Genomic DNA, 15,868 nt, shown 5'->3' on the forward strand with positions numbered 1-15,868 from the left:
ACCAGATCACGAGGCGCGGCTCAGCAGGTACCCGGATGGACGCAGGCGTAACTGATGCGGATCCTGAATTGGGATTTAAATGAGAATTGTTCGGACGCCTGGGTGGCTCCGTTGGTGAAGCATCGGACCTTTTTGTGTTTTTTTTTAACTTACATCCAAGTTAGCATAGAGCGCAATGATTTCAGGACTAGATTCCTGTGACTCAACCCCTACCTGTAACACCCAGTGCTCGTCCCAACAGATGCCCTCCTTCATGCCCCTCCCCCATTTAGCCCACCCTCCCCCCAGCCCCTCCAGCAACCCTCAGTTTTTTCTCGTATTTAAGAGTCTCTTCTGTTTTGTCCCCCTCCCTGTTTTTATATTACTTTTGCTTCCCTTCCCTTACGTTCATCCGTCTTGTATCTTAAACTCCACATATGGGTGAAGTCCCATGATATTCGTCTTTCTCTGACTGGCTGATTTCACTTAGCATAAAGCCTCGTAGCATAAAGCAGAAGATCTTAGGTCACGATCTTGTGGTTCGTGAGTCGGAGACCCGCGTCGGGCTCTGCCCCAATGGCACGGAGCCTGATTGGGACTCTGTCCCTCCTTCTCTCGGTCCCTCCCACCCCCCTCAAAATACATAAATAAACTTAAAATTAAAAAAAAATTCTGATATCATTCCTAGAGGGCACAACTAAACCCCCGGAAGCAGTTTCTCTGAACAGCCAGTGCTTCAAGCCCTGTAAGGCTTGAAGCCTCATGAATGACCACTTTTGTAGCTTCCTAATTTAATGCCAATCATATATGCTTTGAAGGAGGAGTCCTAGAAAATTTTGAAAGTGAAAATGAGGAAATCTTGGAGCGCCTGGGTGGCTCAGTCAGTTAAGCCTCTGACTTTGGCTCACGTCATGATCTTGTGGTTCGAGAGTTTGAGCCCCGAGTCGGGCTCTGTGTTGACAGCTGAGCTCAGAGCCTGGAGCCTGCTTTGGATTCTGTCTCCCTCTCTCTCTGCCCCTGCCCCATTCAGGTTCTGCCTCTCTCTCAAAAATAAATGAGCATTAAAAAATTTTTTTAAAAAAGAAAATTAGGAAATGTAGAAAGCATGGGGTTAGAAGCAGCAATTGCTTGAAATATTGCAGGTGAAAATATGGGGCGCCTGGGTGACTCAGTCAGTTGAGCATCAGACTTCAGCTCTGGTCATCATCTCACAGTTCATGGGTTCGAGCCCCGCGTCGGGCTCAGTGCTGTCAGCGCACAGCCCGCTTCAGATCCTCTGCCCCTCCCCTGCTCACGCTCTCTCTCAAAAATAAAAACATTAAAAAATAAATATTATGGGTGAAAACAAAAATGGCCACTGGTCCACCACAGAGAATGGCCAGATCCCCCAGGGCGCATCCATGCTTGGGAACTCTCGATGCCAAATTCCACGAGGCAGAACTCGTCAGGAAGCAGGCGAGACTGGGTGCGTGGCCACAAATCAAAAGAAGCCAGAGCGAAATGCCACGTTGCACCCAGGCACGAATGCAGGAAACCCCCTGACGGGAAACCTGGCTCGGGTCATGTTATGCGTCCACTTGACTGGACCCCAGGATGCCAGTCAGACACCATGGTGGGTGCGTCTGTGCTCGGGGATAGGGTGAACACTGGCGTTGGTAGAGCAGGTCGGGCTAAGCCCCCAGCTGGAATAAACAGTGGGCCCTCCCCGGAGGAAGAGAACCTTCTCCCTGCCTGACCCCCTTCTCCCTGCAACATCAGCTGGCACGGGAAGGGAACATCCACTCTTCCCGGGTCGTGAGCTCGCCGCCTTCACCTGGAACCGCACCATGGGCTCTCCTGGGTGCCCGGGCTGTGGATTCACACTGGAATGGTCACCACTGGCTCTCCGGGGGGGTCCGGCTCGCCTGCACACCCGCAGGACCTGAGACTCGTCAACCTCCATAATCGCACGAGCCAAATCCTTATAACAAATCTCTTTAATAAGTGATGCACACACATACGTCCACATCCGACTGGTTCTTTGGAGAGCCCTGACTAATCCTCTGGGCACGATAGTTAACTCTGGGAGAAGGCGGGGGAGTGAGGGGCCTCCCTGGGTGTGTGTGTGAGAGAGAGAGAGAGAGAGAGGGAGAGAGAGAAACACTTTTTACTAAGACCATATATTATTTTAGTAGAGATAAAACAAGAGCCAATTGTTTAAAGGAGCCAATTGTTTAAAGGCCCTCTTAATATCGCCTTCAGGATGATCTTGGAAGGGTGAAGTTCAGGCACCGTGGAAGCGGCCAGTGACACCCTGTGCTGGGGAAATGTCTAGATCTCTTACGGTCCAGAGAGGAGCGGTCACAGTGGACACAGGGCACAGAGGCTTCCCGACCTGCCTCCCCTTAGAGAGTATTTTCCACGGGCCCCCAGGCAGCTGGGCCACAGCTCCCGGGCTGGCAGTGGGGGGGGGGGGGCTGTTGTTCCCCAAAACCTCTTCTGCAGGAGACCGCCCCTACTGCCAAGGATTTGGGGGGGTGGAGGGCGCTGTTTCCAGGGGCTGCGTCCCGCTGAGCGGCTCTGCTCCAAGCCCCCCTCCCCTCCCTGACCCATGTCCCTTGGGATGGGGTCCCCAGGAGCAGCTGGCTCGGACTGAACCTGTCTCTTCCGGACCCCCCACCCCTTCTTTGCTCCCCACCTCTTCCCAGCTCCCAACGACCAGTCCACACAGTTTCAAGTCATTTCTTCTTCCCCTATTGAGCGGCCTGAGAATTATAATCGTGACGGTGACTTGCTGAAGGAGGCGGGACCTCAGCATCTCCAGGGCGGTGATGCCCCACCCCCCACCCGCTCCGCCCCTCCCCAGGCCTCTATTTTTCCTTTCTTCAAAATCCCCCGGTGAGCTGGGGGGCGGGGCAGGGGGCGGGGCAGGGGGCGGGGCTTCTAACCCGTGATGTTCTGCCTCATCTCGCACACCCAGCGCTGCACCTGCTGACAGAAATTGTCATTCCAGCGGCCATTGGAGCGGACTTCCGCGCAGTCTTCGCCTCCTCCCACCTCGTGGCCCTGCCAGTCGTCTGGCTGAGTGGCGGCCCAGTTCCTAGGAAGGCAGGCTAGAGCTCAGGCTTTGACCCCTACCTAGCCCTGCAGCCCTCACCCCCCCCCCCACCCCCAGCCCCCCAGCTCCGGAAAAGCACATCCCGAGGAGAGGAGGGGGCCAGGGAGCGCACGCTGCAGCCTGGGAGGTTGGGAACCTGGGAGCGGGAGGCCTGGGGACTTTGGTCCCCGAGGGAAGGGTGGGAGTGGCTGGCCCCAGGCCAAACGAAGGAGGACGAGGGGGGAGCCACTTACTTGTAGCCATGATTATAGTCCGTGCCATCCACCCACTTCCACGAGCCATCGCTGTCCGTGAGACCTATCCAGGCATCAAAGGGGTTTATGTGCTGTGAAATGAACTTCTGGAAAACAGGTGGTGTGACAAGTAAGGGAGATGATTCATTTCCAGAAGTACCAACTAAAAGCTGGGCTATCTGCTTAACAGGAGTTTCCAGCCTATTGGAAATCTGCACGGACCTCCCCACCCCCACAGTGGGGTCCCAAACCCTGAGACACCTCACTTCCTCGTTCTCCCACCCTCCCGCCAGCCTCCGTTTGGCGGGATTCTTTTTCAAAGGCTTTGCAATGAGCACGCGCCACCGAACTGACGTCTCTGCGTCGCCCCAGGGAACGTCCACTCGTTCTAATCAGACTACGTTGTGCCTCGCGTGGGCGGGCCCAGGCCACGTCGGCGTAAGGCTGTACCCTCTGTAGCACGCAGCCAATGAGGAAGCAGGGGAGGGACTTCAGCTAGGAGATAAATCGTCTGCTGTAACCGCTCGGAGTGCGCCTGTCCGACAGACGCCCGCTCTTGTAGGAACGTTGATCAGAGCCTCGCTTCACTGCGCTCGGAGTCTCCGCGTCCCCGCTTAGGTTGGGGCAGCCGGCTTGTGTCTCACAAGCGGGAAGGTTCTAGTCCCTGGGACCTCCATTCAGGCATAGCTGTGACTCCTTGAGTCTCCTCCAGCTCGATCTGAAGCACCAGCTCCCAGCACAACTATTCCTGTCTTTCCTTCTGTAACTGGAGTTCTTATTTGGTGGACGTTGGCTGGGCTAAACATCGTGCTAAGTGCTTTACGAAGATTCTCTTATCTGATCCTTACAAAGTTTCTAAATTGGGCGTCCTGGTGATTCACACTTCACATAAATGAGGTTAAGGAACTTGAGGTAGCTGCAGAGCCCAGGAAGTCCAGTGCCCAGGGGTGGGGAGGTGGGGGTGGGGTGGGGGGGGACCTCCGCCCCCTGACCTGACGCCCATTTCATTCCCAGCTCACAGCTGCTACCCCAACTCGAGCCCTTTCCTTGTCTCCTACCCGTGACCTCTGACTCTTGGAATTCTGATTCTGGCCCCTGCCCCTGCTGCCCCCATGGACCCCAACACCCATTCAGGATCTCAGTTTCAGGGGAACCCAGGTGGCTTAGTTGGCTAAGTATCCAACTTCGGCTCAGGTCATGATCCCACAGTCTGTGGGTTGGAGCCCGGCATCGGGCTCTGTGCTGACAGCTCAGAGCCTGGAGCCTGCTTCGGATTCTGTGTCTCCCTCTCTCTCTGTCCCTCCCCTGCTCGCACTCTGTCTCTCTGTCTCTGTCTCTCTCTCTCTCTCAAAAATAAACATTTTTCAAAAACTTTTTAAAAGCAAAGAAGAGATGAATGATGTAAAATACCAGAGAAAATATCCAAGAAGAAAAATAATACGACGCTACGTGAAGGGAAGAAACCCAAGAGGAAGATTTGAGCTCTGCAAGAAAGCCCAGGAGCCCCGCAGAAAGCCGGGTGTCAAGTATAAACGATAAGCTTGAGGACAGGACCGCAAGGCAGAGGGAAAGAGAGAAAAACAAGAAGCAAAGGGCACAAGGTGGGTGGTGGCTGGGGATGGCACATCACAGAGGTATATTTGCATGACCCGTTCCAGAAAAAGAAAGAGCCCACGCAAGGAAAAAAAAATGTAATGTTCATCTATTTAAACATATGTTTAAAAAGTTAGAAAACCCAACTTGACGGATTAAGAGGACGCTCCTGACCTCGGAGCAAACTCCCAAGGAGAAGAATCAACAACAAGATATGCCTGGATGAGGCTGGTGAGATTCAAGACAGCAAGGACTCCAACCACTCGGGGCAAAACACTTCCAGAATCTCGGGGAGACTAGAAGGAGGAGGCATTAGCAACTTCAAAGTTGCTAAGAGGCTAGATCTTAATTGCCATCAACACAAAAAAGAAATGATGATTTTGTGACACGCTAAAGGTGTTAACAAGGAGCAATCATATTGCAATGTGTAAACGTATCAAGCCCACACACTGTAGGCTTCAAACTTACACAATGTTACATGTCAATATCTCAACTAAAAAGAAAAAAAAAAAAAAAGAATGAGGCAGGGGCGCCTGGCTGGCTCAGCCAGTAGAGCATTGAATTCTTGATCTCAGGGTCATGAGTTTGAGCCCCACATTGGACATGGAGCTACTTAAAAATGAACCCCCCAAAAAACCCAAAAAACAAAAAAACAAGGCACGTAGATAAGAATAAGTGGGCTGGTTTCCTCACCTTTCATATGGGAAGTTATATGAATTCGCTGATTTTTTTAAGCCAATAAATTTCAGCCCATCATTTACATAATTTTAAATGCAATTTAGCAATTAGAAGTCATCATTAGTATAATTAAAAATAAGTCAAGTCTAGGGGCACCCGGGGGGCTCAGTCGGTTAAGCATCTGACTTCCGCTAGGTCATGATCTCACGGTCTGTGAGTTCGAGCCCCGCGTCGGGCTCTGTGCTGACAGCTCAGAGCCCGGAGCCTGCTTCGGATTCTGTGTCTCCCCCTCTCTCTGTCCCTCCCCTGCTCGCACTCTGACTCTCTCTCTGTCAAATAAATAAATAAACATTAAAAGAAATTTTAACAGAATTTTGGGGTGTGAGACCAAGGTCACTCTTTTTTAAACTCCTCCCATGTAAAGGCTGGCATTATACATCTGAGGCTGAGAATCACCGATTTAAAACAGAGACTCCAAAAGCATGGACAGAGGCAGGTGAAGCAAACGCAAGGAAGAAGAAAGGAAGGACCATCTACTTTTATCCGCACGCAAGGCCTGAAAGCAGACCCTGACAGTCACGCCGTCACAAGGGCAGTCAGCCAGGGCCACCGCAAAGCTGGGGCCATCACGAACTTACTGTGGGTCAGAGCACAGAGCACAGAGATCTCAGGTTGACCCACGTGAAACGGGCATTTTTTTTTTCAAGTCAAAAGTGCTTGCACATGGGCAGTTTCAACCTGATCGGCAAAGCGAAATATGTTTGTAATTATTCTACCGTATAAATACATATATACACTGATAAATTTGATATTAGTATATATAAATTTGATACATTGGCATATTGATATAGTATGTTGATATCTTTATATATGTTGATATATAAACATACATAGTTGACATATTGATCAATGTCTATACGTTTGATATATTGATATCTTTATATATGTTGATATATAAATATATATGTTTGATATATTGATCAATGTCTATACGTTTGATATATTGGCATATTGATATCTTTATATATGTTCATATATAAATATATATATTTGATATATTAAGTATATATTCAATATACATATTCAGTAAATATATTCTGGCAATATGTCGAGTTGAAAACACTGGCTAAGGAGGTGAGCGAATCTGAATTCTGGCTCTGTCCTGCATTACGGGCAAGTCACTTCACCCCCCCCCCTTTTTCTTAGTCCCCTCATCTCTCCCTCCCTCAAAGGGGAGTCCGAGAGCCCGCCCCATAGGGTCATGAGGATTACAGGCGAACGCATGAAAACTCCTCGCACGCAGCAAAGACTCAATGACCGATCCCAGTCGTATCCTCCTTTTCAGAGAATCGCCCCCCTCCCCTTCTAATGGCTTGGTCCTCCCTTGGGAACACGTGTTCGCGGCTGTGGCTGGTGGCAGCGGTGGGCAGGGGAGACCTGAAGCGCTTTGGAGGGACCCAGGAACCCTGCCCACTCTGTCCCTTTCAGCCCATGACCGACCCCACCCCAAGTCCAGCAAGAAGGGCCCCGGCGTCCACACTGTGCCGTCGGAGCACCTGTGCCCGAGTTCCTGGCGCTAACGTCCCACCTCTTAGAATCAGTGGCCGCTTCGCCATGAACTTCCCGGCCTCGGCCACACCTCTGCTTCTGGACGCTTCCTTTGGTTAGAAAATAATACTAAAGCAGCCTGCCCAGCCCCCCCGGGCATACCCTGGGCCGCGCTCACCTGCTCCTCCCTGGAGTTGACGACCACCAGGTGCGCGTTCTCCAGCCGGCAGTACTTCTCGGCCTCCGGCCAGGTCTTCCCGGAGCGCGAGAACCAGTAGCAGCTGCCCTCGAACTCCAGCCAGTTGACCGGGCAGCATTCTGTGCCTGAGGGGCCGGGGGCGCGGGGAGATGAGCCCCGGCAGGAGGGCACAGGCGCCCTGGGACCGGGGACCCCGTGCCCGGGCCCTACCGTTGCTCCGGAAGAAGGCCATCTGACAAGTCAGGATGCGCAGGTCCACGGGGAAGTGCTTCAGATGAAGGAGCAGGGTGGCGTGATCTAGGGCACCGGGCGACGGACACGGTGGGCATCGCGTGGCGGGCAGTGCCGGCGCCAGCCCTCCGGGACCCCACGCGGGAGTCCGCGCGCGCTCACGCACATACGCTGCGCGCGCACCCACACGACGCACGCTCGCACGCGCGCACACCCCCCGGGGAGGGTCTCTGACCTGCTTCCAGGTCCTTCTGCTGTTTCTCCAGCTTGGCCTCCAGAGAGGTCAGCAGGTCACTGGCATTGCCCCCTGAAAAGGAGGACGGGTCAAGCATTCCCCCCCCCCCCCCCACTCCCCGCCCCACCTCCACCCTGCGTCCCGGCCCCTGGCCTCCCCGCCTCCACCCCGTCCCCACAGCGGCTTTCTAAGCCTAAGCAGGGTCCCCACGTTCCCAAAACAGACCCCCCACTTCATTAGCAGGGCCTGCCGGCATGACCCCTCACCACTTAGCCCCCGCCTCGCAGGGTCTTCCTCACCTGCTGGCCTCGCAGCTTCTGTTCCCTCCACCCAGCACTAACCCCCACCCTCTGCACCTGCCTGATCATCCTTCCGGGTCCCTCCGCCCAGGGATCCCGTCCCTGGAAGCCTGGGGGCCCCCTACCCCCAGCACCCCAAACACGCCCCCCTCCTGCTCCCCCCCCCCCCGGGGAGGCGCCCCCTCACCATGCGAGCTGAGAGCGCCCATCTCCGTGAAGACGCCGGAGGAAAAGTGGCTGAAGTTCTCTTTCAGGATCCGCAGCTCCTCTTGAAGCTGGGCTCCTTGTCGGGGGCGGGGGACAGAAGGGACAGGGCAAAGTGGAGCGGGCTGTGTCCCGAAGGACAGCCCCTCCCCGCCCCGGGCCCCGCCCGGCCCCTGCGACCCTCACTCTGGGACCCGATGACGCAGACGGCCACCAGCAGCAGGACGTTGAGGCCCAGGATGAGCAGACTGAGGCGGAGCCTGGAGCATAGACGCTGCAGCAGCCACGGCGGGCGAGGAGGGGGCCCTGGAGGAGAAGGGGCGTCAGAGGGAAGCGCCTGGGGCGCGGGAGGCCTACAGAGCGCACGGTGGGAGCGCCGGGGGGAGCGGAGCCCCAGTGGCCGGGAGGAGAGTGGGTGGGGGTAGCCGGGGAGGGAGTCACTGGGCTTTGACCCCAGGGCTCAGGCCCTGCACACACGGCATCAGCTCGCTCACCCCACGTGCACGCGTGCCGCCGCAGGTGCACGGGGCGCGCGGTGTTCACGTCATCCGTGGGCAAAGCCCCGCTCTCGGACCCGGGGACCCGGAGGCCCGGCTCCGTGTTCTTGCAACGCGCGCCTGGGCCGCTCGGACACGTCCCGCACCGGAAGAAGGGCCCCCGCCCCCCTTCAGGTCATTCCACCGCAGACCGCGCCCTCCCAGCCCCTTGTCCGTTTCCTGCTGCACTCGACCCCCCCCCCCCAGTCCCTCCCTCCGCTGTGAACTCCCCCCTGTAGCCTCAGTCACCTCACAGAAACTCGGACCCCCACACACGGGCACACACGTTTCTCAGTTCACCCTCACACTCGTTGCACCCTGACTGCTGCCCACTCGCTGTTGCCCCCAGCGCAGCCCCATCCCGTCTGGCCCCCGCCACCCTCGCTTTGGGACCCGATCGCGCGGCCGGGCGCTGGCAGCGGGACGTGCAGGCCCAGGATGAGCACACACTCTCATGAGCACACATTCTCGCACACTGTCACAAACACACCCCAGCTTCACAGGCACTGAGCTGGCTTCGCCCCGCCCAGCGTCCCCTGGCCTGGGACAGCGCTGACCTCCGGCCGAAGCGCCCGCTCAGGCACCTTCACCTGCAACAACACTTCTTTGCCTCACACCCCACTTTCCTCTGTCCCCATCGCCATGACACCTTGACACCCCTGCACCCTGGAGGGGTCGGGGGGGGGGGGGAGGTCAGCCAGAGGCCCGGAGGCTTCCTCCCCAGTCTCCCTCCTGCCACCATCCCGAAGTGGACACTCCCTGTGAGTGACCAGCCAGAACTCCTGAGATCCTGACTCCAATGACTGTCACCTCCTCCCCTTCCCACTCGGGACTCCATCCTGAGCCAGGGAGGCCACGTCTCCACACTCCACTGCGAACACAGCCTCCCCTGTGCCCGACACCCTCCCCCTCACGCCCTCCTGACGCCCGGGGCGTCTCTCCATCCAGAAGCTGTCCCTGACCGCAGTCTTCCCCAGCCAGGTAGGTTCCCGGGGCTGAGTCCGACCGCTCTCTCCAACCCCGTCCGCCGCTCAGGCCCCCGTCCTGCTTCCCAGCCTGACCCAGGACCCATAGACCCCAATCCTGGGCGAGGGCGGCAACCCGTCCCCACACCCCCGCTCAAATCAGACCGCCCGCGGCCGACACGGACAAGTCTTGGCGCCTCAACGTTCTCGTGCCCGCTTCTGTGAGGGACCCCAAATCGCCAGACTCACAGAAGTCTAAGATGACGGTTGCCGGGGTCCAAGGAAATGGGGAGTCGCTGTTCGGCGGGTACAAAGCTGCGTTTATGCAAGACGAGTAAGATCCGGACATCTGCCTACAGCTCCGTGCCCGCAGCTAACAGCACGCTGTCGTGCCCCGAGCCGCTTGCTAAGAGGGTAGGACTCGGATTCAGGGTTCTTACCACATAAGAAACGTGGAGGTCAGAAGACGAGCCACCTGCCTGGATGGTTCTGAGAACACAACGAGGTCAAATATAAAAGGTGCTGCCCAGGCAAGTTTCAAGGTAAAAGCCAAGGTCTGCCAGGGGCGCCTGGGTGGCTCAGTCGGTTAAGCATCCGACTTCGGCTCGGGTGGGGATCTCACAGTTCGTGAGTTCGAGCCCCGCGTCTGTATCTGTGCTGACAGCTCGGAGCCTGGAGTCTGCTTCGGATTCTGTGTCTCCCTCTCTCTCTGCCCCTCCCTTGCTTGCACTCTGTTTCTCTCTCTCAAAAATAAATAAACATTAAAAAAAAAAGCAAGGGTCTGCCAGACGTGGAAAAACAGAGGCTACGTTCACCCACCCCACCAGACACAACCAAGATATAAATCAGCCACCTCTCTCAAGACACTTGAACCTCAGGCAACAAAGGGCAAGGGTCCGGGGAGACGGGGAAAATGATATGGGCCCCAGTGGTCACCCGCCTGCTTCTAGGAGACAGTTTTCAGGCCTTGGGCAGGGAGGGGAAATCCCAGCAGGGCCCAGCAGACTCTCCGAGCTGAGGAAGCGAGAGTTTGGGGAGACCACAAGGGCAGAGTTCAGACAGGAGAGAGGTGCCCAGAGAATTCTGGTCTGTGGAGGGCTGCACACTGACCAACACGTGCATGTCAGGAAAACTACCCAAGGCCAGGCAAGATCAAACCAACCTGGAAGGGCAAAGGAACCCTGTGTGGCACTCATACAGGACCGGGAATGGTACCTTGGGAGGGCTCCAGACCCGCCTGACAAATCATAAAAGTGGGGACGCCTGGCAGTCTCAGCTGGAAGAGCACGTGACTCTTGGTCTGAGTCATGAGTTCAAGCCCTGAGTTGGGTGTAGAGATTACTAAAAAAAAAAAATTGGGGCGCCTGGGTGGCGCAGTCGGTTAAGCGTCCGACTTCAGCCAGGTCACGATCTCGCGGTCCGTGAGTTCGAGCCCCGCGTCGGGCTCTGGGCTGATGGCTCAGAGCCTGGAGCCTGTTTCCGATTCTGTGTCTCCCTCTCTCTCTGCCCCTCCCCCGTTCATGCTCTGTCTCTCTCTGTCCCAAAAATAAATAAACGTTGAAAAAAAAAAAAAAATTAAATAAACTTAAAAAAATAAGGTAACAAATTTTCTTTTAAAAAATTCGTAAAAGCAAAACCCAAAAGGATCAGATCGACTCCAAGTTGTTTAACTGCACCCCAGAACAAAGCTCAAGAATATTCAGAGGAATATAACTATATCCAGCACACAACACAGTAAAGTTCACAATGTCTAGCCTGCACTCAAAGATTACCAGACATACAAAGAGGCAGGAAAACACAACTCATGTTGAGGAGGTTCATAAATCTATCAACACCAAGACAGAGGCACCTGTGTGGCTCAGTCACTCACACGTGACTCTTGATTTTGGTTCAGGTCATGATCTCATGGTTCATGGATTCAAGCCCCATATTGGGCTCTGCACTGACAGCACGGAGCCTGCTTGGGATTCTCTCTCTCCCTCTCTCTCTCTCTGCCCCTCCCTCGTTCAGGTGGTCTCTCTATCTCTCTCAAAGTAAATAAATAAACCTAAAAAAAAATCCAGAATGGATGCAGACATTAGAATTAGCAGACAAGGGCATTAAAACAGATATTGTAAAAAATATTCTAGATGCTTAAAAATGTAACTACAGGGGCACCTGGGGGCTCAGTCAATTAAGCATCTGACTTCAGCTCAGGTTATGATCTCACAGTTTGTGAGTTCGAGCCCAGCATCGGGCTCGGTGCTGACAGCTCGGAGCCTGGAGCCTGTTTCCGATTCTGTGTCTCCCTCTCTCTCTGCCCCTCCCCACTAGTACTCTGTCTCTTTCTCTCTCTAAAATAAATAAATATTAAAAAAAATTTTTTTTAATTTTTTTTTCAACGTTTATTTTTTTGGGGGACAGAGAGAGACAGCATGAACGGGGGAGGGGCAGAGAGAGAGGGAGACACAGAATCGGAAACAGGCTCCGGGCTCTGAGCCATCAGCCCAGAGCCCGACGCGGGGCTTGAACTCACGGACCGCGAGATCGTGACCTGGCTGAAGTCAGACGCTTCACCGACTGCGCCACCCAGGCACCCCTGTTTTTATTTATTTTTGAAAGAGAGAGAGAGACAGAGCATGAGCGGGGGAGGGGCAGAGAGAGAGGGAGACACAGAATCGGAAACAGGCTCCAGGCTCTGAGCCATTAGCCCAGAGCCCGACGCGGGGCTCGAACTCACGGACCGCGAGATCGTGACCTGGCTGAAGTCGGACGCTTCACCGACTGCGCCACCCAGGCGCCCCATTAAAAATTTTTTTAATAATAAAAAAATGTAAGTACACATCAAAGAAGATACTTAAAAAGTCCCACCTCTGTGAAAGGGACAGAGGCCTCGGGGAGACAGAGCGATCGGCAGCTGGGGGAGAGGGAGCAAAGCCCGGGAAGCTGGGCGCTCACCTGTGTGGAAGGGGTCTTCTCTCCTGGGGTTGTGCCCATGACGGCCCGGCCCCTCCCCTCCACCCGGCTGGTGGTCGTTTCCCTCGGAGTCCAGCTGCTGGATGTTTTGAAAGTCCTTGGCCATGCTGGGTGCAGGGCTGGAGCCTGGGCCGTTGAGGCTCCTCTGAGGACTGGGGCTGAGTTCGGGCTGAAGCTTGAGCTAAGATGTGAATTCGGGCAGAGGCTGATGGGGGGGGGGGGGTGGAGGACCCGAGCACACTGAGGCTACCATCTGGGTTGGGTCTACGGCTGGAGGGGAGTTTGGGGCTGAAACACAGCTGGGTCTCGTCCCTTCTCAGGACACTGCTTGGGCCGGGACCCGGCCAGGAGCCCTCCTTCCCTGCTTTCATGGACCAAACCCCCCCTCCTCCACCAGCCCCCACGGTCCCTGCGCTAGGGTCTCCTCCATACCAAACATCCCCAGTCCCACCTGCCCCTGACTTTGGTTACCTGTCAGGGCTACGGAGGGCTGACGCCCGGGTCCCTCAGGCAGCCCGGCCCCAGGGCGAGGAGGGGCTAGACCCCGGAAAAGTGGGCCAGGTGGTACCAGGAGGGCTGGCCCAGGCGAGGGCCCCGAGTCCGTGTGTCTGAGTGTCCGAGTGGTTCTAACCTGGCCTCTCCTGTCCCTGGGACTTTGGACAGTAAATAGAAGTGGAAACAGGGTTGGAACTCAGGCAAAGTGTCGTGGGGGCGGGGGACACGACTGTCTCTATTCTTCCCAGAGAGAGGGGTCTCCTGGCCTGCCCCCCTCACCCCCGCACGCTGGTCACCTCGCACCTCGCTGCACCGTTCGGGAGGGGTGCGGGCCAGGAGGGGGCTGGGGCTCAGTTCACTGTTTCCCCTCTGCCCCTCCCCCCTTCCACACCCTGCCCCTGAATTTCCCAGAATTGTTGGTGGCTCCAAATACGCCCGGGCCCGGATCAGAGGCGCCGGTTCCCTGTTCTTGCCCAACGTGCGGGCTCAGCAGCAGGCCCCCCAGCTCTGGGCTGCCTCACCTCACTCTCCTGGGAATAAAGCCCCTCAGGACCAGCTTCGCCCTCCTGTGCTGAATGGGTCCCAAGGCGGCCCCCCAGGGCTGGCACTTCTGTGGCCCCCACCTCCCAGGGGCCTCGGGAAGATGAGCAGCCCAGCGTAAAAGAGGGGAGAAGTCAGGGGCGCCCCGGGGGCTCAGCCGGTTAAGCGTCTTGATCTCAGCTAAGGTCATGATCTCACAGTTCGTGCGTTCGACCCCCGCATCGGGCTCTGTGCTGATGGCGGGGAAACTGCTTGGGGTTCTGTCTCTCCTTCTCTCTGCCCCTCACCGGTTTATTCCTCTCTCTCTGTCTCTCAAGGTAAATAAATAAACTTAAAAAAAAAAAAAGAATAAGAGGGGAAAAGTCACCGGAGCTCACCATAGCTTGAGAAAGAAAACAGCTTTCGTCCCTGATTTTGTGACCCTCACCAAACGCCTGCTGGCCGAGGACAGAGTTTCTCTGATTCAGCTAAGTCCTTGGGCTGAAAAGGTATCAGGGGCCTGTGTTTTCTGGCGGGAACGTGCAGACACACGGGACAGCCACACATTCCAACCTCCTGCCTTCCTGCCAGGTCCCCAAGGCAGTGGTGGCTGCTTTGGTTTTTTGACCATATCCCTCAGTCAGACACACGCACCCCCCCACGCACACGGTGCTTCACTTTGTTCTGATGCCCCAGCACCTGCCACATAGCAGGTGCTTAACAAGTATTTGCTGAAGAAACGAGCGGATGAAGGAATGAATTGGTACATGCGTTGTGGACGCGACGGTTTCCTACAACAGTGCTCCCCTCGCTCCCCGCATCCTACTTCGCGACCACGTAGACGAACTTTCCCAGTCGGCTCACGGGCCACGCCCCCAGGCTCGGAAATCAGGGCTGGGAGGCCCCAGTCTGGGCAAGGAGGTGGTTTCAGTTCCAAGAGTTGGGCAAGAACTTTGCCAAGTGGATTATCCACTGCCTGTCGAGGTGGGCCAGCTGCCATCCAGGGATGGGGGGGGTTCTCGCTGGCCACCCACCTCCACGGAACTGGGTTCAACACCCCCCCCCCCACACTGGCGAGATAGGACAGGGGACACGAGAGACATTCGCTGCGTCCTTCTCTTTCTCCCTGTTCCAAAGTCAGCATTTTAGGGACGCCTGGCTGGCTGAGTCAGTAGAGCGTGCAACTCTTGGTCTCGGGGTTGTGAGTCCGAGCCCCACGTTAGGTGTAGGGATTACTTAAAAATAAAATCTTGGGGCGCCTGGGTGGCGCAGTCGGTTAAGCGTCCGACTTCAGCCAGGTCACGATCTCGCGGTCCGTGAGTTCGAGCCCCGCGTCGGGCTCTGGGCTGATGGCTCAGAGCCTGGAGCCTGTTTCCGATTCTGTGTCTCCCTCTCTCTCTGCCCCTCCCCCGTTCATGCTCTGTCTCTCTCTGTCCCAAAAATAAATAAACGTTGAAAAAAAAAATTTAAAAAAAAAATCTTGAGGGGCGCCTGGGTGGGTCAGTCAGTTAAGCATCTGACTTCCGCTCAGGTCATGATCTCACGGCTTGTGAGTTCGAGCCCCGCGGCGGGCTCTGTGCTGACAGCTCGGAGCCTGGAGCTGCTTCGGATTCCGTGTCTCCCCCTCTCTGCCCCTCCCCTGTTCATGCTCTGTTTCTCTCTCTCTCTCTCTCTCTCTCTCTCTCTCTCCCAAAAATAAACATTAAAAAACTTTTTTTTAATCTTGAAAATCAGGTTTTAATTTACCGAAAGCTGACATATACTTGGATTATTTCTGAAGGTTTTATATTGTCTTACCACTTTCTTCTTGAGTTTTTCTGATTTGGGTTATGGAATCCTGTTTTTATTTGGTTGATTTTCGCTTGGAATTTTTTTGGGGGGTACCTCAGGCACAGAAACTTAGGTTAGCTGTATTCCTGAGTTGGTGACACCCAATCCTCCCTCCTACTTCCCCTGTTCCCCCAAAGCCAATCCTCCTACTCTCCACGGGCAGCCAGAATGGTGTCTTTGCTGCATGGGACAACCTCCAAAGATGGCGGCCATCAACTTCTCTTCTGATGGGCACGCAAGTCGCACCACCCTTCCAGAGCTACAGTCTACTT

General features: G+C 55.5%; 1 protein-coding gene across 2 annotated transcripts; it reads right to left on the bottom strand.

Moving 5' to 3' along the window:
- Window positions 1-1,937: 1,937 nt before the first annotated feature.
- Window positions 1,938-13,340, bottom strand: LOC123604292 (asialoglycoprotein receptor 2-like). Of its 2 annotated transcripts, XM_045490167.1 has the most exons (9): window positions 13,224-13,340; window positions 12,735-12,933; window positions 8,483-8,602; window positions 8,280-8,375; window positions 7,794-7,865; window positions 7,538-7,624; window positions 7,307-7,452; window positions 3,310-3,416; window positions 1,938-3,058 (listed from the first exon to the last, which is right to left on the bottom strand). In XM_045490167.1, the coding sequence occupies exons 2-9, from the start codon at window positions 12,856-12,858 to the stop codon at window positions 2,902-2,904; spliced, it is 909 nt and encodes a 302-aa protein (XP_045346123.1). In that variant the 5' UTR covers window positions 12,859-12,933; window positions 13,224-13,340; the 3' UTR covers window positions 1,938-2,901. The 2 variants fall into 2 exon arrangements, with proteins under 2 accessions (XP_045346123.1, XP_045346124.1); XM_045490168.1 differs by lacking the exons at window positions 12,735-12,933; window positions 13,224-13,340 and adding an exon at window positions 10,047-10,211.
- Window positions 13,341-15,868: the final 2,528 nt, after the last annotated feature.

This window comes from Leopardus geoffroyi, chromosome E1, assembly GCF_018350155.1.
Source record: "Leopardus geoffroyi isolate Oge1 chromosome E1, O.geoffroyi_Oge1_pat1.0, whole genome shotgun sequence".
Lineage (NCBI taxonomy): Eukaryota > Metazoa > Chordata > Mammalia > Carnivora > Felidae > Leopardus > Leopardus geoffroyi.